Below are 24924 nucleotides of genomic sequence, written 5' to 3' on the forward strand. Positions count from 1 at the left end.
TCTCTAACGCATTGGCAATGTCATAAATACAACGAATAACACACTATGTGAATTAAGCATTCTATATATTTGTAATAACAAAATCTTTGGTTCGTGAGATAGAATGAGATAGCAAAGCCGGATGTCTCATTCTAACATGGTCTTTAAATAAAAAATAAAAGAAACTGTCTTTGTACAAATAGTTTATTTTTAAAAATCAATTATCTACTTACATTTTAAAATGATTACAATTTAAAATTTCCATAAGATCATGGTGTTCTTTTTTTAATGCAGACATTACCGAAATGAAATCCATGTCTATTGACGTGATTCTTGTAAGAAAAAAGACTTCGGACATTTTTTAAATTTACTAACATGGGATGATATCGTGTAATTTTACCCATGATACCTCGTGATTGTGTTTTTATGTTGTAATTTATGTTTCTACCGTGAATCAGTTGTGTTGCAGTTTGAAGGGTGGGATATGGCAGTGAATTTACAGGGTACAGAGGAATAACACCTGAGTCCTCGGGAATGGCAACGCACGGGGGGTATCATGGGCGAAACAGTATACTCTTTTATGTCCATGCTACTGCTCATGTCTATAGGAGACGATTACCACTTTCCATCAGGTGGGCCGTCAGCTTGTATGCCATTCTAAGTTGTATATAAAATCTTGATATATATATATCATGAATATTAACAAAGGGAGAAATAAATAAAACATTGTTTTATTGCCAATCTATTGTATAAATAACCAAATGCATCTCAATATACCAGAGAAAAACTTGATCCCTTAAAAAATCCTATATATATTCTAACATCTCCTTAGCTAACTGAAAGCACTGCTTCTCGGGTGTGAACTAGACATTGTAAGGGTGGGCACGGTCCAGCCGGCCCCTTGTATACGCCTACGGCGGATGGGAGCATCAGTTGTGTCGCGGCCGCGAGTGCTGGTGCGGCGAGGCGGGCCGCCGCCGCTTGCGGCGCGGGGGCGCTGACAGGCCGGCGTGCGCCTGCGCAGCCAGCAGCATGCCCAGCTGGCCCTGCGCCTGTACACACAGCTGCTATTAGCTCTCATGAAGAAAGGTTCGCTCGCACGCCTTTACGCATCTCCAAGGTTCCCTTCCTTTTTCCTCAATCCTTTCCTCCATACCGTGGATGGCGGAAACCACCAACAAATGCATTCCCAAAGAGGGTTGACGTCAGGCAGGTGGCCGGTCGTAAAACTGTAAGGCAAATCTTTTTGCAATATAGATATATGGATGGCGAAGAGCGAAAGATCTGTTCTGTGGTGGACCACGACGTGAATCTAAGAAGATTATCATCATCTTCCTACCCTTATCCCAATCATTTGGGGTCGGCGTAATATGGTTTTATCCATATTACAAAAAGATTTGGTTTCTAGTTTTACGACTGGCCACCTGCCTGACGTCAACCCTCTTTGGGAATGCATTTGTTGGTGGTTTCCGCCACCTACGGTTCGGAGGAAAGTATTGAGGAAAAAAGGAAGGGAACGTTGGAAAGGCGTAAAGGAAATTGGTGAATGAGAGGAATAAGGGACTTATGTGGGAAAGGAAAGGGGCGGGGGGGCACTGCAGTTGCGGAAAGGACTGGGACACGGCAACGGCTCGGGAGGCCGGGGTCGCGTAATTATGCCCTAATCTAAGAAGATTATATTTTCACTATATGTTTTGGAAAATAAGTGAAGGAAATAATTTATACATAAATAAATAAATAAATAAATATAGACAGACCATTAAGTGTCAAAAACGGGTTAAAATTATGTCAGCTAAATTGACGTCCGGTTGACTAAATTATACATTTTATTATACAAATTATATATATATATATATATATATATATATATATATATATATATATATAATTTGTATAATAAAATATATATAAAATTTCACACGCACAACGGCCCAAATGGGAGGCTAAGTGCGGAAAACAGAGTCTTTCTTACATATATTTTAAATCAATACGCGTTATTTTTCAGTGTTGCAAGTTATTGGTTTAAAAATTACCTAGAGCAGTTTGATTTTTTTTAAATCGAAGTGTTTATTTTAATATCTATACATATGTATGTCATCATCATCATCATCATATCAGTATTGTTTCTGCATTCTATTGTATTGTTTCTGCATTCTATTGTATTGTTTCTGCATTCTATTGTATTGTTTCTGCATTCTATTGTATTGTTTCTGCATTGTATTGTTTCTGCATTCTATTGATTTATTATTGCGTAATCATTATGTACGCAAGGATTAAAGAGTGCACACGTATTTTATATTAATTATAGTTATTTTATTTTTACGAAATGCAGCATACTCAACGCCGTACGCAGTGGACAAGCGTTTCAGCGGAGACAGCACGCTATGACGGCTGTTCTCATTCTTACGACGCCGTACGCGGCTGATAGAAGCAGAGCTGTGTAAGTGTGACCGAAATTGTTCAGCGAAACGCGAATAGAGTTGAATAAGTGGGAGTAGTCCCTTAAGTGGTTAATAAAAAAAAAACAAATTATGCAACAATAAAGGCCACAGTACACGTACCTCTTCGTGCATCTCCTTCGCCATCACATACACGCTGTGCTCGCTGCTGTTGTACATGAGAGCATTGGACAGCATGAGCAGCACGTCCCGCTGGAACTGCGCCGTTGTTCTATAACCATCGAATGAATTGATAGATAGATAGATAGATAGATAGACAATTTATTTACATTACTTACAGCACACAAATTACAATAAAAAAAACATACACGTAATACACAGCAAAAGAGACAAAAGAATAAAAATAAAAAAAGCACAAATAAAAAAAAATACAAAAACAAAATACATAATCTAACAATCTCCTTTGTTAACATTCCTTCATGCGTGTGCCATAGTAACACAAAATGGTCACAACTCAATTTATTGCTTTGCCCTTAAAAGAGCAAAACACTGATATTCTGCTGTGGCCAAGAGTCAGTCGCGAAACTTTTCATTAAAAATTTACAATATAAAAAATATATATATATATATATATATATATAAATAAACTGCATTGTATGTGTCCATTATATTTGCCTCCACTCGATATTATATTCTACATAAATAAATAAATAACAGATACCATTAGATGAGGGGTAGTCAGAGATCACTTTCTGTCACATTCAGATATTCAGGCAATAAATATTTCGGCTACGTACCTATTGGGTATTCCAATTTTTTGTTTATTAATTAAAAAGATTTTAAGTTGTTTTTTAAAAATGTGTTTACTATTAGACAATCTTATTGGGGGTGGTATATTATTCCAGCATTTCGTAGCTTGGTAGCGGAAACTTCCCTCAAACGCCACAGTTTTATGAGGACGCCCTGCTAATAAGTAGCGCGTGGGTCTTGTACTATATTTGTCATGGAATGAATTAAATTGTAATTTAGAATATAGATATTCCGGTCGCCGATACTTTAAGATGTCAAATACTGTACAAGCGAGATGAAAGTTTCTCCGAGAGGACATGTTTAAGGTGGAATAATTATTTAAATATGGCGTTACGTGCGTTCTAGGCGGAATATTGTGACAAAATCTAGTACATGCATTTTGTACTCGCTGTATAAGACGTTGAGTTTTAGAATGCAATCGAGGTCCATACACTAAATCGCCGTAATTCAATTTAGACAAGATCAATGATTCACAAAGAGTGACACGAACTTCCTCATTCAGAAGATTTCTAATTTGATATAGAACTCTTAGACGATAAAAGCAGCTTTGAACTAGTTTTAGAACATGAGTCTCAAAGCGTAGTTCACTATCGATTACTATTCCAAGATTCCTAGCTTCTTTAACATAGTCAATTCTTTCCCCGGAAATATATATGTCAGGATTCTGGCTAAATATAAATTTTACTTGTTTTTTAGATCCTAGAACCATGTATACAGATTTTTTGGGGTTTAACATCATTGCATTTTTAACCGACCAATTCGCAATACGTTCAAGATCCTCATTTAATTTTGAAACACTTCCTGAGACATTTCCGCGAGAAGCCGGGATATAAAGTTGAACATCATCTGCATAAGTATGGTATTTGCAATGTTGTATCTGTTTTATAAGATCAGCACTATATAAAATAAACAGTAATGGACCGAGTATTGTGCCCTGAGGCACTCCGCGCGTGACTTCCGAAGAATCAGAGAACGCAGGTCTACCAGCTCTCCCCACCAATTTAACAGTCTGTCTACGATTATCGAGAAAACTCGTAAACCATCCGACTGACTGTTCGTCCAAACCGTAAAATGTCAATTTTGCCAGAAGTAGTGGAATACTGATACTGTCAAAAGCACGAGAGTAATCTAATAATGCTAGAAGTGATCCCTCTCCACTATCTTGACTCGTAAGAATATTGTCAACGACGTCCAATAAAGCGGAAACTGTACCTCTACCTTTGCGAAAGCCGGATTGCATCGCTGGTAAGATACAATTTTCCTCAACATACTTAGACAACTGGGTGTAAATAACTTTCTCCAGTATTTTCGACAAGTATGGAAGAACACTAATTGGACGTAAATCTTTTAGTTCTACTGGATTATCTACTTTCGGTATAGGAGTGACAATAGCCGATTTCCATAATTCGGGCACCGCGCTTGTTACGATAGACTTATTAATTATAGCCGTTATTATCGACAGTGTACGTGGCATGGTCTGTAAGATCATGTCTCTCCCTATACCATCCACCCCACAAGCGTTGGACTTAATAGACAACAAGTACTTAGCTATTTCACTCTCGTCGGCCGGTTTAAGAGTGAGTGAAATATCACCATATCTGTGATACTCAAAATATGTCAGATCGGAAATAGACACAGACGAGGGGGCAGGCACGTTAATAAAAGAGTCATTGATTTCGTTCGGGTCATTGAAACGATCAGGTAAGCTGTCCTTTTTTTTATATTTATATTAATTTTATCCCTAATATTTCTCCAGAATAGTTTAGGATCGTCACACTTAGAATTAATTAAATGATTAAAATACGCTCTTTTTTCATAATAAATACTACTATTTACTAGCTTTTTACATTGTATATAATACTCCTTATGATTACCATTTTTAGATCTACGATATCTCTTAAATGCCTTATCGCGTAAATCCATCATATATTTAATAGTATTTGTTATCCACGGCAAAGATCGACCGTTTCTAATTTTGATCGTTTTTTCAGGAGCATGTTTGTTGTACAATGATAGGATTAACGAATTAAACGTATTCACCATAGAATCGACTGATGAGCAAAGTAGCACGGATTCCCAGTTCATGGAATTTAAATCTTCAATAAACTCTGTCATATTCATATCTTTAATAGGTCTATACGTTATGGTCTTTGGTGTACTTTTGCTTTTTTTAATTGATAAGGTAGTGATAACCATAGCATGACCCAAGGAACCAGAGATGTTATTCACAGTTACGTCCTGCGCGTGTGCATTGGTACAAATAATGTCTAAAAGTGTCTCATTGTGTATAGAAAAGTGAGTTGGTTCAGTTACCACCTGTTTAAGATTCAAACACTGCAGAAACTGTTGAATTTTTTTAGTCTTCATATTATGAGCATCTAACATGTCAGCATTAAAGTCCCCAAGTAGGACAATGTAATCGTAATTAGAAAAGTATGTTACTGACTCCGTAACAGCATCAAGAAAAACATCAATGCCTACCCATTCTGGTCGATAAGCCGTGCCAATAATAACCCGTACTCCATTAAAGGTTACGTTTACCCACATTTGTTCGATATTTGCGACAGGATGCTGTACAACTCGCGCGCACAAACTGCGTTTGATATAAAAAGCTACGCCACCGCCGCGTCCGCTACGCATGTGGCGCGGGCGCGGAACCGAGCGCAGTCTATACCCGGGCACGACTGGAGCACGCGCCTCTTCACCTTCGCGTAACCATGTTTCATTAATTGCAACAATATCAGCGTTATACCGGCTCATAGCTACAATAAAGTCATCTTGTCCGCTGCTTAAAGAGCCTGCATTATAAAGCCCTAATTTAAAAAACTTAGTGCTAAATATGAATGTGATATAATAAAATAATTAACCATATATAATTATAAATACCAATAAATAATAATAAACTCACACAAGTAACCCCAGAAATAGACATTTCATACATCTGATCATTAATAAAGTTTATGTTGATTGTGTATTGTTCGAAATCATTTACAAAGACAACCAAGTGACATTTAAAATAATCTCTTAAAAAGTGTGTTACGGTGGCAAACGTTATGAACACAAATTTTATAATACAAATAAAAGCAAACTTATAACAATGGACAGTTTGTGATAACAAATATAAATAATTAGTAACTACAAATAATCGTGTTCTATTGTTTTTCAACGGACGAACAAACGGAAGGCAAACCAAAAACACCTTCCAGGTCATCCTCCGAGTGAACTCGATATTTAACAGCATCACCCCCCGGATGCTTTCGAACATATACTTTCCCATTCCTTGTCCAGCAAAAGCGCCAGCCGTGCTGCCTCGCCGCCTCACGCGCTTTTTGAAATAATTGCCGATTAGCCCTGGTTAACCTTTCATTAACATAAAAACGCCGCGGCGTACCCGGTAGACCCGCACCCTCAGTTGTCGCGCCACGGCACACCCTGGCTGCCTGTATCAACTGGTCTCGCAAAGCACGTCGCGCCAACCGCACAGCGATGACACGAGGACGAGGAGCTGTGCCCTCTCTAGGCTCCGGCACACGACCCATACGAGTCGCACTCACCACATCCCGCTCCGTCAACGGTACACCCAGTTTAGTGGCCAATGTCAGGATCACGTGACCAACCGCCTCACCCTGCTGCTCCGGTACACAAGATAGCTCGACGTCGTTCAACAGAAGCTCCTGATCACGTTCGTTTAGCTCGCTCTTAAGTTGGGCTATACTTCGCAGTAAGGAGTCACCATCGCGTTGGCTCCCTGATATCTCATTCATTCGACGCTCCATACCGTCCATGCGAGCCGACAGACCATCAATCCTTTCATTACAGGCGTCGATCTTCAACATGGCACCAGAGACAGTGGCCGTCAGCTCCTCCATCTGACGCCGTACCGCCCTCAGCTGCTCACCAACAGAGCGCATCTCCAATACTAGTAAAGAGTCAGTGCCTTCCTCGTTGGATGATGATGCAGTCCTGGCTGTACCTCGGCGATGTGTGACGTTCTCATCAGCACCACGCACCGGCGTATTTGAGTTACCCGTTTTAGGCTGTTTGCTTCTACACTGATCACATTTCCATGAGAGTTTGTGTTCCTTTGTCATAGTGTTATAAAAGCGTTGCTCTGAAACTGTCGTACATTTACGCTCGTACACTTCCTGACACAGGCTACAACGAAGGTATTCCCTGTTGGAGATAACACAGCGACATCCCGCACAAGTGAGCTCCGTAGATGACATTTTATTCATTTCTCTATATAACAAAAATATGCAAGTGCAGACACAAAACGATGATTCACCCGCAATGCACAGCCGACCAGAGCGAGATGCACACGCGAGTTAGTGCGAGAGAGCAAGTGCCACCAGCTGACCGAGACCGCTGAAAGAGGTAAGCAAGGTCACGAATTTCACTTTTTGACCGTTAACGTTTTTAGTTTAAAATAAAATCACTTTTATTAGGTTTAATATGATTTACAACACTAAATTATTTTAACGTTTATTTAGTCCGTGTAATTACGTTTAATTTGGTATATGATAAGTACTCAAAATTGAATGTTTTATGCGATTTAAATAATTACTAGTGACAGCGCAATTGATAACGATGTTTACGACACGAAAACTCGCGGCTGACTCCTTTTGAAGGTCATTCTACTGACGTCGTTCGTGAATGAATGAATGAATGAATGTACGCACTTTATTTGCATTACTTACCATTATTTACCAGAGGGAGACTTTGTACAAAAGTCGTTTGCTTGGCCACCACTGTTCCATTCGTGTTTCTACCGTGAAGCAGTTGTGTTTGCATGGCTGTGTTTCGGTTTGAAGGGTGGGATATGGCGTGAATTTACTGAGTACAGTGGAATAACACATAGGGGACAGAGGAATAACATCCGAGTCCTCAGGAATACCAACGCATGGGGAGTATCATGGGCGAAACAGTATACTCTGTTATGTGCACGGTACTGCTCATGTCTATAGGCGGCGGTTACCACTTTCCATCAGGTGGGCCGTCAGCTTGTTTGCCATTCTAAGTTGCATAATAAAAATTAGTATATCAATAATTACTAGTACCGCATTCATGCGTGTGCCATAGTAACACAAAATGGTCACAACTCAGTTTATTGCTTTGCCCTCAACAGAGCGAAACTAAATAAACATATGCCTCACCTGATGATGCCAGCGTCGATGTTCCGCCTAATGGTCGTTAGGTCCATGGGTCTCTTCACCACCAGGCTATACCCTGGCGCCTCCTCATCGGTGATCGGCCGCAGGAACAGCGAGGCGTATTTATGTGCACATAATCTGTGGACAGTCAATCGATACCATCACCACCTTTTTTTTTACAACACAGGGGGCAAACGAGCATGCGGCTCACCTGATGATAAGTGACTACCGCCGCCCATGATCACCCACAACACCTACGGCATTGCAGGTGTGCTTCCGGCCTTTTAAAAAGGAATATGCTCTTTTCTTTAAGGTTATGTTGTCGTATGGGTTCGGAAATACTGCTGCTGGAAGTTGATTCCAAAGACTGGTTGTGGATGGAAGAAAGTGCCTTGAAAAAAGCACGGTGGAGGACCGCCACTCGTCCAGATGGTTGGGATGAAACTTTAGTTTGTAGCGGGTTGTACGGTGGTGAAAATCAGCAGCAGGTATCAATCCGAACAATTCCTCAGAGCACTCCCCATGATAAATTCGGTAGAAGATGCACAGAGATGCAACATCTCTACGCAATTCTTCTATCTCTCTATAAATGACGTACAATGTGATTTCACCAGAGGGAGACTTTGTACAAAAGTCGTTTGCTCGGCCACCTCTGTCCCATTCGTGTTTCTACCGTGAAGCAGTTGTGTTTGCATGGCTGTATTTCGGTTTGAAAGGTGGGATATGGCAGAGAATTTACAGGGTTCATTTTAAAAAAAAAAAGTCCTTCCATCTTCCCCCCCTTCATCATGGGAAATAATTTTGAATATGCTAATGACTGATTTTGATACAATTTCTATAGGACTAATCTCAAGCTATATCCTTCCAGATAAACAAAAATCCAAATCGACTTATAAACAAAAAATTTACAGGGTACAAGGGAATAACACCTGAGTCCGGGGGGGAAGGGATTGTTAGTAATGGAGACTGAGAATCCCATTGCTAACAATATACTCAACCAGGTCGACCTCCTCGCGGTTCCCCCTGGAAACCATCGTAGTTAATTTTTGATGAACTCATTACGATGGGCTAACTGACCTGCCTTTTCATCCTCACCTATCATCCCTCACTGGTGCCCCGCCGGTGTATACCGATAGCGCGGGCTGGGTTACCATTCCATTATCATCTATTAAAAAGAACCTGTCGGTCTACTGCGAGTCTCACCTGCTGTAGACCAGCATGACTGACTTCTTCCACAGTCGATGCTGGCGCTCGGCGTCGCTGCCGCTCGGCGACTCCGGCGCACTCGCCTCCGCAGCACTCTCCGAACCGGAACACGCTGTATATAATCGACACTATATTACAATGAACACATCACCAAGACCATCTCAGATTTATCTCAGGACCTTCGGAGGGGGGGGGGAGGGATTGTTAGTAATGCGGACTGCCAGTCCCGTTGCTAGCAATATACCCTGTCAGGTCGACCTCCACGTGCTCCCCCCTGGAAACCATCTTGCTGAATCAGTAGATGTGTCCATCACGGTGGTCAAACTGACCTGCCTTTTCATCCTCGCCTATCATCCCTCACTGGTGCCCCGCCAGTGTATACCGATAGCGCGGGTGGGGTTACCATTCTTTAAGTGGTGCAACAAAGAGTAATTTTTTTTTTGTACAATTTAGAATGGCAAACAAGCTGACGGCCCACCTGATGGAAAGTGGTAACCGTCGCCTATAGACATGAGCAGTACCATGCACATAACAGAGTATACTGTTTCGCCCATGATACCCCCCATGCGTTGCCATTCCTGAGGACTCGGGTGTTATTCCTCTGTATCGTGTAAATTCACTGCCGTATCCCACCCTTCAAACCGAAACACAGCCATGCAAACACAACTGGTTCACGGTTGAAACACGAAAAAAAAAAGATAATAAATACATTTATTGACATTTTTTTTTCAAAAAATTTAGAAAAAATCGTTTATTTCGTTTTAAAAACTAAACTATGAAATTAATTTTGGTGGTTAAATGTCTATGAAACCAATCTGTAACTATATCCTTTCAAAAAAAAAAATTGTCCAAATTTAGGAAATCGGATAAAAAAAGATAGGAAATCGATTAAAAAAAAAACTTTCCCCCATTTGAAGTCAGTTTAAACAATGAACATAGATAAAGAAGTATTCACTTACTTCTAGAATCGGACTTCTTCTTTCGTGAGTAGTCCCTCTTCTTCTTACCGTCTTTCTCTTCTTCACGACTCAGCTGAAAGAAGAAATCCTATATTTTTATGGGGGAAATGGGAAATGGGGCCTTGTCTGTATGAGAAAATTGCTTGAAAATCTGTGTGCGTGCGTGCGTGCGTGCGTGCGTGCGTGCGTGCGTGCGTGTGTGTGTGTGTGTGTGTGTGTGTGTGTGTGTGTGTGTGTGTGTGTGTGTGTGTGTGTGTGTGTGTGTGTGTGTGTGTGCACGCGCGTGCGCGCGTGTGTGCGTGTGTGCGCGTGTGTGCGTGCGTGTGTGCGTGCGTGTGTGCGTGTGTGTGTTCGTGTGTGTGCGCGGGTACGTGTGTGTGCGTGTGTGTGCGTGTGTGTGCGCATACCTCCATGGGAGTATCGTCATCGGTCTCAGTGTGAGTGTCCTCGACTTCTGCTGCCCTCTCCTCTTTCACCTCCACCTCTTGGGGTGGATGGACTTCCTTCATTATATCCTTGAGAGGTATCGAGTCCTGGGAACATTATTAGTAATTTACTTTTTACTAGCTATCCGGTCTTGCTTCGCTTAGATAGGATTTTTGAAAGCAATAGCTATACATATAGCGTTAATCACTCGCTGATAATGTAGCTTTTTATAGGTGAAACAATTTTAAAAACGATTGAGTTGTTATTGAGTTTGTTCATTATACCACTGAGGTGACAATTAAGCATACGGCCCACCTGATGGTAAATGGTTACCGTAGCCTATGAACCCCTGCTATACCAGCGCGTAATACGCGCGCGTTGCCGACCCTGAAGAAACCTTCCCAGCCGAGTTGGTTTCATATAAGAAGAGCACATGCTTTCCAATATTCTAGTTGTGTAAATTTGTTTGTTACCTTATAGCGCCTTAACGGCTAAACCAATCGCTATAAAGTTTGGTATAAATGTACTATACAAAACAGAGAAGGGCATAAACTACTTTTTATTCTGATCAGTGCACATGTCCTGGTTGCGTAGATAAAGTCACGGGTAAAAACTCACCGCCTATATTTGCCATATAGCTTGGCAAAATACTAATAGATTTACTCAAAGAATTCACCTCAGCGTCATCCTCCTTCTTGATGTCTTCTGTGCTCTTCTCTTGGGCGTTGCTTACTTCCTGTGTCTCTGCTGTTTCAGGCTGTTCCGGGCGTTCTTCCTTTATTTCCGCTACAATCGACGGAGGGGCATCTTCGGGTAGAGGCACTGTTATACCAAATATCAATAAATAATATACTAAAAGGAGACTGTACAAAAGTAATTTGTTTGGGTACCTCTGTCCCATTCGTGTTTCAACCGTGAAGTAGTTGTGTTTGCATGGCTGTGTTTCGATTTGAAGGGTGGGATATGGCGTGAATTTACAGGGTACAGAGGAATAACACCTGAGTCCTCAGGAATGGCAACGCATGGGGGGTATCATGGGCGAAACAGTATACTCTGTTATGTCCATGGTACTGCTCATGTCTATAGGCGACGGTTACCGTTTTGGTTGGGACTTTTATCTAGAATTTTTAAAACCTAAGATTCTAAGGTCACCTGATATCAAATTCTGGACTTCCGGCTCTGGATCCGGGGGCAGGGGTATGTCGACGGGGTCCGGCACGGTCATCATCAACTCTTCGGCGGGCGGCTCCGCGACCACTTCCTGCGCCGGCGGCGGAGGAGGCGGCGGCGGCAGTGGTGGTGACGTCACTTCCGGCTGCGGCTCCGGCACTTCGCTATTGGGTGTAACATAAACACTTACTTATCTACTAATATTATAAAGAGAAAATATTTGTTTTATTCTCTTATTTCATGCAAATTAGAATGGCAAACAAGCTGACGGCTCACCTGATGGAAAATGGTAACCGTCACCTATAGACATGAGCAGTACCATGGACATAACAGAGTATACTGTTTCGCCCATGATACCCCCCATGCGTTGCCATTCCTGAGGACTCAGGTGTTATTCCTCTGTACCCTGTAATTTTACTGCCACCCTTCAAACCGAAAGACAGCCATGCGAACACAACTACTTCACGGTTGAAACACAAATGGGACAGAGGTACCCAAGCAATCGACTTTTGTACAAAGTCTCCCTCTGGTAAATCTCTAACAAGAACCAATCATGTGTGGAGAAAGACAAGGGCTACATTTGACATAGTCCATCAATATACTTCAGTCAAACTCACTGGTAAGAAGTAATTAACAAGAATGGGACAAAGGTACCCAGATAGAAAAGTTTTGAGGCTCCCACTAGTAAAGAACGTGAGTAGGGTTACCTTTGTTGTTGTGCCGATGATACAGTTACATCTTCTTGTACCTCGTCTACTTGTCGACTCTTCTCCGGCCCCGGCGGAGGCGGTTCGGGCTCTCTGACTTCATCTTTGATCTGTAAACAGTGGGATGATAGAATTTGTAACCGATCGTAAACTTAGCACCTATAAAAAAGTCAGTTAAAAAACTAAATCCCGACTACAGAACAAAAATTGTTTTCAGAAAAAAAAATTAAAAAACTAAAGAACTAAACCGATTTTGATGAAACATCTACGGGACCAATCTGGAAATAAAACCTTTTAGACATGTTGAGAAAGCAATCCATACATTACTTAATATGGCAACTTTATTGCTTGGCCACCTCTGTCCCATTCGTGTTTCTACCGTGAAGCAGTTGTGTTTGCATGGCTGTGTTTCGGTTTGAAGGGTGGGATATGGCGTGAGTTTACAGGGTACAGAGGAATAACACCTGAGTCCTCAGGAATGGCAACGCATGGGGGGTATCATGGGCGAAACAGTATACTCTGTTATGTCCACGGTACTGCTCATGTCTATAGGCGACGGTTACCACTTTACATCAGGTGGGCCGTCAGCTTGTTTGCCATTCTAAGTTGTATGAAAAAAAAATAGAAACAATAATTATTCTGCTAATTTGCTTCGAAATAATAAGACAGAAATACAATTTTCCAAATCAGTGCATATATGGCGGAGTTATAACACTCCACTGCTGAACATAAGCCTCCCCCTTGGGGGGTTTTCCCAGTAGTTGCTACACTTGGCAGGCGGATTGGCAACCGCAGTTAGACTTTAGAGATGTTTTAAGAGGGACGCTGCTGCCCATCCCTCGCCCTCCCTTAGTCGCCTCTTACGACATCCACGGGAAAGGAAGGGGTGGCCTATTCTATGCCGGACCAAACGGCCTAATTTCGCATACTGTTATGCACATTTGATCAATAACATTCGCAATAATCACCTTCTGTTCGTCTGGTTGTATGACTTTAATTTCCGGCGTGGGGAACTTCACCTCCGGGAACGAGATCCTGACCTCTGGACTCGTCTCGGGCGGCGGCGGAGTCTGGACAGCATCCTGTGACGGCTGAACATAAGGAAATGATTATTAGAATTACACTATAGTGAAGACTGTACATGGGTGAGCGCAATGACGGCTTGCTCATGCGTCATACTCGTGAACGGGTGCTTCTGGGGGGAAAGGGTTTGTTAGTAATGGGGTCTAACAGCCCCATTGCTAGTAATGTACCCTATCAAGGTCGACCTCCACGCGGTTTCCCCTGGAAACCATCGTGACTGATTTATCGTTGAATTCGTCACGATGGGCTAACTGACCTGCTTTCATCCTCACCTATCATCTCTCACTGGTGCCCCGCCGGTGTATACCGATAGCGCAGGCGGGGTTACCATTCCATTATCACCCATTAAAAAAAAAAACGGGTGCTTCTAGTACGGACTGGCCTTTACAAGAATACTGCGACTGATTGTAGCTTGGTAGCTTTTTATTTTCTTTTTTTTTTAATTTTTTTTTTTTATTAATACAGAATCTGTGATAGTCATTTTATGTATTCATATTTTTTTGTTGTAAACTTAACGTTTATTTGAAAAACATATAAAGCTATATATATGTAGTTCAAATTGTTATTCCACGGTAGTCAGAATATATAATAAACTGCCAACAAATCTTAAAACTTTAAACCGTAAAAAATAAAAAAAAAAACACTGTATTTGGGCATGTGTGCGTTGGTTTGCCCTTGCCGATTGGGTAGTTCCAAGTTTATTTTACTGCATTTGCAGTAATAACGAATTTGTCGTTGTTTTGGTTATGATTTTTAATATTGTAACTATAGTACATTACTGCAGCGGCCAGAAACTGAGGCATTGATGGACGAACGTGCAAATGTGGGCCGAGGCGTAGCCGAGGCACACATACGTGAGTCCATCAATGCCTAGTTGTGGCCAAGGCTTTTATAGTACTTTTCTCAAACAATGACAAATAACGAACAATAATAATTTTTCACGCGCCATAATGTTTCTTTTTTTTTTCAATAAACAGCTTTCTATTTGCAAGCCAGTTCGAAATTTATATAAAACCTTTTATTAGTTGCCTCCTTGGTAGCAATGTTTCGAAGTAAAAGGTCATTCCATTTTTAAATTACAGGACAGATATGAGTTTACATAGTAATTTATCTGGCCGCAAAACACGACAGAAATGGATTTTCTTACAACTTTTGCCGGCCGCTGCCCGCATGTATCTGGCCAGTACGGCAATTTTGATTTATCTCGAAGAAGATTGTCAAAATAATGCTCACATTTCCAAGCATGTTTGAATATATATATGAAAACGAAGAGGTGACGGTATATTATGCAATTCAATTGTAACGAACGACGTGAACGTGGCTGCTGATTAGTGGGTCGTCGCAATTTGCTTCACACTTCACGCTCCTTTCAGCAACCATAGATTATGCAGTAACAACTTTTTAAATGGCCAGTAAATAAGTGTTACTAAAGTGTCGAGGAATATTTACATAATATATAATATTGACACATTATAAAAGATTCGACATTTCCATATTACAAATATCGTTTGAAAATTTGATATATTACTTTATTATATTATTTGATAGTAAAGAATTATTTTGCCACAACATTTGTAAAGGGTATCATGGGCGAAACAGTATACTCTGTTATGTCCATGGTACTGCTCACGTCTATAGGCGACGGTTACCACTTTCCATCAGGTGGGCCGTCAGCTTGTTTGCCATTCTAAGTTGTATAAAAAAAATTTACAATATCAATAATATACGTTCACGAGTATGACTCTCCGTCATACTCGTGAACAGCCATAACTGTTTCCCCGCTTACTTCTAAACCGCGCACAGTATTTCGATACGGGCGCCACTGCCATTTAGACATTTCTTAAGGAAGGTATGTACGTACAATTTGTAGTGCGAAACCGGGGCACGCCAGTAGTATGTTATGCTTACCATTTCAATTTCCGTCGTGACCACTTCCTCAGTAATCGAGTCTGAATGCGACGGCTCTTCCTATAAAAAGAAATAGTTTATTAATATATTTATCAAAGCACAAGGGAGTTCACCCTCACACCCTACAGCCTAAATGGTCGCGTACAACGCGGTTTCAGAGATGTCTCCTCCCACGAACACTCAGGTTATGGAATGAGCTCCCTGCCGAGGTTTTCCCAAGAGACTACAGCATGGGCTTCTTCAAAAGGGGGGTAAAGAGGTTTCTTCAGGGTCGGCAACGCGCGCGTAATACCTCTGGTATTGCAGGTGTTCATAGGCTACGGTAACCGCTTACCATCAGGTGGGCCGTATGCTTGTTTACCACCTCAGTGGTATAAAAACATTAACATTAAATATAATTGTGTGGTCCCAGCATAAAATAGTCTACCCCTTCCTTTCCTGTGGGTGTCGTAAGGGGCGACTAATGGAGGAAGAGGGATGGACAGCAGCGTCCCTCTTAAAACTTAGATGTTTTAAGAGATGCGCTGATTCTATTTGCTAATTTCTAACTGTATAATTATCAAAGGAAATGCCGTTTATTATTGTTGAAATGGTTAGATTAAGAAATAGAGGAACCGTGAAGCAGTTGTTTGCATGGCTGCGTTTCGGTTTGAAGGGTGGGATATGGCAGTGAATTTACAGGGTACAGAGAGATAACACCTGAGTCTTCATGAATGGCAACGCATGGGGGGTATCATGGGCGAAACAGTACACTCTATTATGTCCACGGTACTGCTCATGTCTATAGGCGACAGTTACCACTTTCCATCAGGTGGACCGTCAGCTCGTTTGCCATTCTAAGTTGTATAAAAAAATTAAAAAAAAAAAACACACAATTGCTTCACGGTTGATACACGAATGGGACAGAGGTGGCAAAGCAGACGACTTTTGTACAAAGTCTCCCTCTGGTGAATATAAAACTAAAGTAGTAACTCTAGGCTCAATATGCATTTGGTGTTCCTATAAATTAATAAATAAATAAATATACCTTCACTTCCTGTTCAATCTGATCATCAGAGCTGGGCATCTCGAGGGTCAGTTCAGCGGTTTCATCCTTCTTGAAGGCAGGCTTGTCCACAATCCTGAAATACATTTGTGGTGCATCGTTAAATGTAACGCCCATCACTACGGCAACCGGTCCAGGCGAGCCAAGGGTACGGCAGCCCGCGGGGTGAGCGGCCGACCTGCGACTAGACCAGATGCAAGCGCAGCGCGGCAGAACGCATCCAAACGAATCACAAGCAAGACCTGTGTCACTGCAGCTAGTATTTGATTAATTACGTCGCAGTTATAACATCCATAGATTCAAGTAACTTGGCAAACTCGGCAAGGAACAGGCCACTCCTTCTTTCCCTGTGGGTCTTTTTTTTTAATGAGTGAAAATGGAATGTATCCCCGCCTGCGCTATCGGTATACACTAGCAGGGCACCAGTGAGAGGTGATTGGTGAGGATGAAAGCAGGTCAGTTAGCCCATCGTGATGAATTCCATGGGAAATAACCACGATGGTTTCCAGGGGGAACCGCATGGAGGTCAACTTGATAGGGTAATGAGTCTTTTACTTTTAATATTTCTTTTTTATACAACTTAGGATGGCAAACAAGCTGACGGCCCACCTGATGGAAAGTGGTAACCGTCGCCTATAAACACGAGCAGTACCGTGGACATAACAGAGTATACTGTTTCGCCCACGATACCACCCATGCATTGCCATTCCTGAGGACTCAGGTGTTATTCCTCTGTACCCAGTAAGTTCACGCCATAACCCACCCTTCAAACCGAAACACAGCCATGCAAACACAACTGCTTCACGGTTGAAACACGAATGAGAATCTTATAGTTTTTTTTTTACCTACCCTAATGGGAGACAGGCGTGACAGATATGTATGTATGTATGTAGTTTTTTTTTCTTATAAATTTATAATTTTCAAACATACCTAGTATTTGTTTTGTGCATGGTCGCCACGGGCGGTATGTGTAAATCGATGTCCCTAAACGCGTACACATCTTCTGCTTTGATCTCTATGTCGTCGATGTCGACAGAGGGCGCTGCGGTCGCGGGCGCGAGCGGCACGGGAGATGCACTTGTGCTTGCTAGAAAGATATAAAGCTATAAACTCATACATGGCAAGTTTCGTGGCTTAATTTTTTAATCTGAGGACTCAGGTGTTATCCCTCGGTACCCTGTAAATTCACTGCCATATCCCTTCCTTCAAACCGAAACACAGCCATGCAAACACAACTGCTTCACGGTGGAAACACGAATGGAACGAAGGTAAACGACTTTTGTACAAAGTCTCCGTCTGGTAAACTTACTTACATATTTTCTGTTTACCTCTTTCTATTTCTCTTTTTGTCCCTCAAATTCTATTTCTGCCGAATTCTCTCTCTTTTTCACTCTCCTACTATCTATCTTTGCTCTCTCTATCATTCTTTTCATTAACTCCCTCTCTCTTTGTCTCTCCTACATTCCCTCTCTCTTTCTCTCTCCCTCAGTCTTCCTACTGATCTTACCTTTCAGCTGCTGCTCTAACTGCACAAGCTGGCTCTTGATGTGCTCTATCGCGGCGTGCTTGCTCTCGTGCTGCGTGGCACCTGATGGCGCAGACTTCTCCAGCAGCATCGACAGGGTGGGCGCCGTTGCTGAAGGTGATATTGTCTCTATGAAGACCCAGGGGGGTGGGAGTGTCAGTTTACGGATGAAAGGAGAACGGTCACCCCGCCGGTATATCGGTGTACGCGAGGCTCTAGTGCGGGATTAGCCGAGGATCAAGTCAGGTGTACTTCCACGCAGTTCCCTCCTAAACCGTCGCGTTTAATTCCTGGTGAATTCATCACGATGGGTTCAATGACCTGACTTCATCCTCACCTGTCATCCCTCACTGGTGCCCCGTCAGTGTATACCGATAGCGCAGGCGGGGTTACCATTCCACTGTCATCATTAAAAAAAAATTAGGGTTCATAGTGTGTCCTAAAAGATGTAAGTGTACATTGCGTACAAATTTTTTACCTTAAAAACATGTTAAGTCATAAAATTATGGGTGTCACAGAATACACTGTGCCGCCAGTGGTGCTTAGGTATTGACGCTGTTCATGTCTATACCATTTCAGCTGCTACCACATAATTATTTGAATGTATAATAAAATTGTAATTATTATTGTTGTTTTGTAGCTTTTTTTTTACAACACAGGGGGCAAACGAGCATGCGGCTCACCTGATGGTAAGTGACTACCGCCGCCCATGATCACCCACAACACCAGCGGCATTGCAGGTGTGCTGCCGGCCTTTTAAAAAGGAATATGCTGTTCTTGAAGGTTATGTTGTCGTATCGGTTTGGAAATACTGCTGCTGGAAGTTGATTCCAAAGAGTGGTTGTGCGTGGAAGAAAGTGCCTTGAAAAACGCACGGTGGAGGACCGCCACTTGTCCAGATAGTTGGGATGAAACTTTAGTTTGTGTCGGGTAGTACGATGGTGAAAATCAGCAGCAGGTATCAATCCGAACAATTCCTCAGAGCACTCCCCATGATAAATTCGGTGGAAGATGCACTTGTAGCTTAATAAATGATTTATTAGAATTATTTCTTAATATTATTAAATAATGGATGTGTATAATTCCAGGTTGCCTGTAAGAGATCGCTTCTAGCGACAAAGCCTCCTTTTGTATATGCACATTCTGTATAAATACTCCTTGTGTACTTTTTTTTTTATACAACTTAGAATGGCAAACAAGCTGACGGCCCACCTGATGGAAAGTGGTAACCGTCGCCTATAGTCATGAGCAGTACCATGGACATAACAGAGTACACTGTTTCGCCCATGATACCCCCCATGCGTTGCCATTCCTGAGGACTCAGGTGTTATTCCTCTGTACCCAGTAAATTCACGCCATATCCCACCCTTCAAACCGAAACACAGCCATGCAAACACAACTGCTTCACGGTTGAAACACGAGTGGGACAGAGGTACCCAAGCAATCGACTTTTGTACAAAGTCTCCCTCTGGTAATCTCTACATCTCTACTGTGCGCAATAAATAGTTTATTATTATTTAAATATATATTGCATTTAACATCACCCTTTTTATGGGGGTAACATGTCCAACCATGCGGGCCTTAGCCAAGCAATGGTTGACTTTAAATTATATATGGGGACGATGACAATAATGAGGAAAGAAATTTCCTGACTACGCGGCAGGTGTCTAAAGTGTCTAAATCTATTGTATAGGTAGGAATTTGTAACATATCTAAATGCTTGTGAAAATTTTTAGGCACGATTTCTATAGACGATAGTACTATATTATTATTGTTAATTCAAATACTAACCGACTACATTGGCGGGGTGTGAGATGTGTTGCGGGGTCGTCACCACGGGGGATGACTTCAGCAGGGACGTCAGCAGGGGGGACGACGGGGGCGCTGTTGTCGCTGCCAACAATAGTAATTATCAGTCATTGACCATCCACTGCTGGACCGGCCTACACCGGCTTGTTTATTAAATTGGTAAATAATACAAAATTTTGTAAACGTCGCCAATAAAAAAGCAAGTATGTAGGTACTATTTACCTGCAAAAGCATTTACATCGCGTCAAGTACCGATTGTGTATTTAAAATATGTGTAAAAAAGGCGAAAATTTAAAATTAACTATATGAGATGTCAGTATACAGATCACGGTCATGCGGACGAAGTAGCGGGTAAAAGCTAGTAATATTATGAAGAAGTCATTCATTCATTCCATTTTCATTTTTTAAACAAATACATAGGATACATTTTACTGTGTCATTACAATGCAAAAAAAAACTATATGTCACCTGGCGAGCTGGGAGTTTGCTGCGGCGGTCGCCAAGTACGATCCGCTCTGGCCCGTTTCTCCTCCCTTTCTTTCAGCCAGGCCGCGCGCCTAGCATTCTCTCGCTCCCTCGCACGCTTCGACGCTTCTATCGACGCCCATATTTCCTGAAGACGCTCCTCTGAAGTCGCCGGATTATGCACTTCGTTCACGATGTTCTGGAATAATTAATAATTAATAAAATAAAATTTTATAATGTAAAAATTTGACGTTCATAAGCGGCTAAAATGTCCTACATGAATAAATGATTTTTGAATTTTGAATTTTTTGAATTTTGAATATATATGTATATATCTTATATATAAAATTCTCGTGTCACGGTGTTTGTTACCAAACTCCTCCGAAACGGCTTTACCGATTTTTATGAAATTTTGTGTGCATATCGAGTAGGTCTGAGAATAGGCCAACATCTATTTTTCATACAGCCCCATTTTTTTTTTGACAATTTTTTTTATTTTTATTTTATTATAATTTAGCATTGATAAATACATACGTTTTAAATTTTCATCGTTTTACGATCAACCCCTGTATTTTAATTGCGATTTTTATATTTCGCAATAAGTGGTAAAACAACGTTTACGGGGTCAGCTAATATATATATATATATATATATATATATATATATATATATATATATATATATATATATATATCTTTTAATTATGAATTTCACATGTGATTTACATCTATAAGGTTTCTTTTTAGAGCTCCTCTGAGCACAGTCCGTTGTACAAGCGGTAAAACACTTAGAGTTATGTCAAATTTTTCCTAAGACATTGGACAATCTCGATACTACTGTTAACCATTCGTAAAATAAGACGTTACAAATTGAAATTAATCGTCCGGCAACGGTTATTAGTGGACTGTATGAAAATTATTACGACGATAGTAAGTAAATAATGAACACAAGAGAATAATGAAGGTGGAGACCACTGACTTGAATCTTTGTAGTTAGCAGGATTCGGTTCTGGCTTTAGGCTTCCCAGTACTTCTGGTTCGTTCGAACTTACCCTCAGATCCGGGTTACCTATCCACCGCCTTGAACCGACCAGCAGTGCAATGCCCTCCTCTCAATCAGCCTCTTGGTTATGGGTTATATAATTAAAAGCGATACGAAACGATATATTAATTTATACGATATTCGCGGCAATATATGCACGCGCGTGATAATATTCGAAAACGAGAACGACGACAACGAACGTACGTTCTACCGACACATTCGATAACAATAGACAAGACTTTTTTTTTCTTTTTTACGATATTGTTGCCAGGCGAAATTTATTAAAGCTACAATTTTTAACAACTACTTATGATATAAACATACCGTGAGCTGTTCGTACTGCTGATTCAACTCTGCCAATGTCTTTTGTATTTCCACTATGCGTTCCTGTGTCAGCCTCTTCAGGATGCTCTCCTGTGGTGTCTCCACAGCGCTCTCTGAACTACGCTTCTTCCGTTTTGGTGTCTCGACGTGTTCTAATAACGCACCATATTGCGCTGCACAGCTGGAACCAAAATATTACATGTTTACTATCTATCTATCTATCCTATTTAAGAGCTGCGCTCTTGTCGGTGGAGCTCTTGCCACTCACTACGATTTTCAGCGAGTCTCTTCACCTCTTGATACGACACGACACCAACTCCTTCCTTGATCTGCCTGATGTAACTATGTCTCGGTCTCCCTCTCCCCCTCCTTCCTTCTATCTTACCTTCTGTTATAATGTTCATAAGTTCGTCGTGTCGTATCAAGTGTACCAACATTTTTCCCCTTCTGTCCATGATTACTATATTTAACTGAAATTAAATAAATCATTGTGTGTTGCCAGCATAGAATTGGCTATCCCTTCCTTTCCCGTGGGTGTCGTAAGAGGTGACTAAGGGAACTTAATGGTCTAGGAATGGGAAGCATCCCTCTTAAACATCATCTAAGGCTAACTGTGGTTGCTAGCCCCACCAGTGTATACCGATAGCGCAGGCGAGGTGACCATTCCATTATCATCCAACAAAAAAAAAACTGTGGTTGCTAACCCACCGGCCAGGGGGGAAAGGGATTGTTAGTTAGCACAGGCAGGTTTAACATTTCATTTTCACTCATCAAAAAAAAAGTCATACCCTTCAAGGCTGGGCATAGTCACCCAGGTGTACCGAGACTTCAACAAAAATTAAAATAAAAAAAAACCATTTCAAAATCCATGTGTTGTTGTGTGTTTAGAAGATGTAAGTAGAAAAACAAACACATGTAGACGATAACTTTGTTTTATAATATTTAGAAGTTTTTTCCCATGGGACACAAGGTCCTTAAGCGTGATTAATAATAGTAAACAGATTATATGAATAACCCCATACCAGTATACCATAGCCAAGCAATTTACATAACAAAATACTATATTGTTAAAGAATCGAATAACTTTTTACACCCCTTCTGTGGTCCCTATTGACCTTGTAGGTACTGTTTTTATACATTTTTTTTAAAGCTAAGTAAAAACAGCCATTCTTTTTTTAAATATTTCTTTATTTTTCACCAGGAAATCATTGATAGTTTCCAGGACCATGTGGAGGTTGAATATGATAGACAGAGCATCTATAACAATGGCATAATTAGACCCCATTACTAACAATAATATTCTCTGTCCCGTTCCTATGTGTTACTTTGGTGCTGATAGGGCTTTGACCTCCATTTTCTTTATCCATTTGCATTATTATTATTATTTCAGCCAATAACTGTCTACTGCTGGACATAAGCCTTCCCCATAAGAGGAGCTTTGCTAGTAGTTGCCATGCTTTGCATGTGGGTTGGCAACCACAGTTAGGTTTTAGAAATGTTTTAAGAGGGATGCTACTGCCTATCCCTCGCCCTATAAACAGCGCCTTATAAATCATACGAATGACCTGGCTGGAGAACTACTCACAGCACAACAATGTACAAGACTGAGACAATGGCTTGTACTGAACCTTGACACTAGAGTTTGAAGAGCTCTACAAAATCATTCTGAAAGAGCTGTCAGTGGACTGCTTCTCAAAACGCTAATTTTCACACATGACACTATCTGATTATGGCTGTTATGGAAGAGCTGATTGCAGATACCAAGAGGAAAAAAAATCCCTCGCCCTGTCTTAGTCACCTCTTACAACACCAACAGGAAAGGAAGTAGTCCATTCTTTCGGGCCACACATGGCAATTCATATCCATTGTATATTTATTTAAATGTAATTTAAATTTCACTTTTAACTAAATAAAAATGAACACTTATACATACAAATATGAATAAAAAGGATGTAAAATATAAACTTCCTCTGATGGACTTAGTCCACTACTGTATACATGTAACTTAATTAAAAATGTATGACCACAAATAAGATAGTATTATATTTTTAGTTACCATAATCGTTGATATTTTTTTTTTTAAATTATTAGCACTTAGAAAGCAAACGCACAATTCTTACCACTTTTGTGAGTACCAGTCTGGTGGTCGATTTGGTTCCCCGACGGTTTTAAGTGCCCGCGAAACAGACATCCAGTTCTGGTCACCGCTTCTAACAACGGCCGACGCGAGGCATAACTGCTCCCTAATAATCCAAGTGTCTAATGGGACCCTTTTCAGCTGTAATCTTTCTTGTATTGAACTCATATTAGGTTATGTCTATTTAAACGTAATTTTAAGGTATAATTTAATGTATTTTATTCATTATTATAATAAATAATCTAGACAGTTATTATAAATTTAATTTAATAAGGGTCAATTTTTTCTGATTGAATTAATAATAATAAACTTGTGTTTGAAAACAATGTTAATATTGAATACAGATAACTTTTTGAGACTTTTGAGTCACACAGAGTAGGTTGTGATAAATGCTATCCTTAATCTATATTCTTGCCACGGACTATGAGACTGACTTTGCTTCGAATTAAATTGTAATAATTTTTTTAACATACTAATTAAATACATAAGTCTAAGAGTATAAGTTTTATAAAAACTCTATGAACATTAATTAATTTTTTGCAGAAACTTTTAGGTATTTGCACAAATTTTTGTTTTGTTTTGTCATTATAAAAACAGTGGCGGTTCTTATGTAATGTAATGACTTAGAACGCTTGCTTGACATTAATTTCATTGAAATTAAGTAAAAAGTTGGCATGACACTACACTTATAATTATATAATGTGGAAATTGATGTTATGCTACCATTTTGTTTAGATGGTACAATATTTTATTACTTTTTTTTTTTTTGTATGACACGGCA

At 40.6% G+C, this 24924-nt stretch overlaps 2 protein-coding genes across 3 annotated transcripts; both read right to left on the minus strand.

Annotated features, from left to right (window-relative positions):
- Positions 1 to 217: 217 nt before the first annotated feature.
- On the minus strand, positions 218 to 24507 carry LOC113510238 (bromodomain-containing protein 8-like). 2 transcript variants are annotated; one of them, XM_052892217.1, is made up of 18 exons: positions 24127 to 24507; positions 22007 to 22187; positions 20645 to 20840; positions 20159 to 20260; positions 18350 to 18478; positions 17773 to 17929; positions 16825 to 16918; positions 15798 to 15857; positions 13775 to 13897; positions 12807 to 12916; positions 12082 to 12263; positions 11606 to 11751; positions 10911 to 11036; positions 10504 to 10576; positions 9542 to 9656; positions 8342 to 8476; positions 2541 to 2649; positions 218 to 1031 (listed from the first exon to the last, which is right to left on the minus strand). In XM_052892217.1, the coding sequence occupies exons 1-18, from the start codon at positions 24309 to 24311 to the stop codon at positions 909 to 911; spliced, it is 2346 nt and encodes a 781-aa protein (XP_052748177.1). In that variant the 5' UTR covers positions 24312 to 24507; the 3' UTR covers positions 218 to 908. The 2 variants fall into 2 exon arrangements, with proteins under 2 accessions (XP_052748177.1, XP_052748176.1); XM_052892216.1 differs by having other exon boundaries at positions 18350 to 18496; positions 24127 to 24506.
- On the minus strand, positions 6294 to 8315 carry LOC128200084 (uncharacterized). Its single transcript, XM_052892219.1, has one exon. The coding sequence runs from the start codon at positions 7421 to 7423 to the stop codon at positions 6341 to 6343; it is 1083 nt and encodes a 360-aa protein (XP_052748179.1). The 5' UTR covers positions 7424 to 8315; the 3' UTR covers positions 6294 to 6340.
- Positions 24508 to 24924: the final 417 nt, after the last annotated feature.

The sequence above is a fragment of the Galleria mellonella genome, unplaced genomic scaffold, assembly GCF_026898425.1.
Source record: "Galleria mellonella isolate WM207_F2 unplaced genomic scaffold, CSIRO_AGI_GalMel_v1 utg150, whole genome shotgun sequence".
NCBI classification, from domain to species: domain Eukaryota; kingdom Metazoa; phylum Arthropoda; class Insecta; order Lepidoptera; family Pyralidae; genus Galleria; species Galleria mellonella.

Coding starts and splice junctions, on each gene's coding strand:
- LOC113510238 (XM_052892216.1), bottom strand. CDS start 24,311: ATGAGTTCAATACAAGAAAGATTACAGCTGAAAAGGGTCCCATTAGAC. Junction 20,261..20,644: donor GCAAACTCCCAGCTCGCCAG/GTGACATATAGT, acceptor TATTGTTGGCAG/CGACAACAGCGCCCCCGTCG. Junction 16,919..17,772: donor ATGCACAAAACAAATACTAG/GTATGTTTGAAA, acceptor AATGTATTTCAG/GATTGTGGACAAGCCTGCCT.
- LOC128200084 (XM_052892219.1), bottom strand. CDS start 7,423: ATGAATAAAATGTCATCTACGGAGCTCACTTGTGCGGGATGTCGCTGT.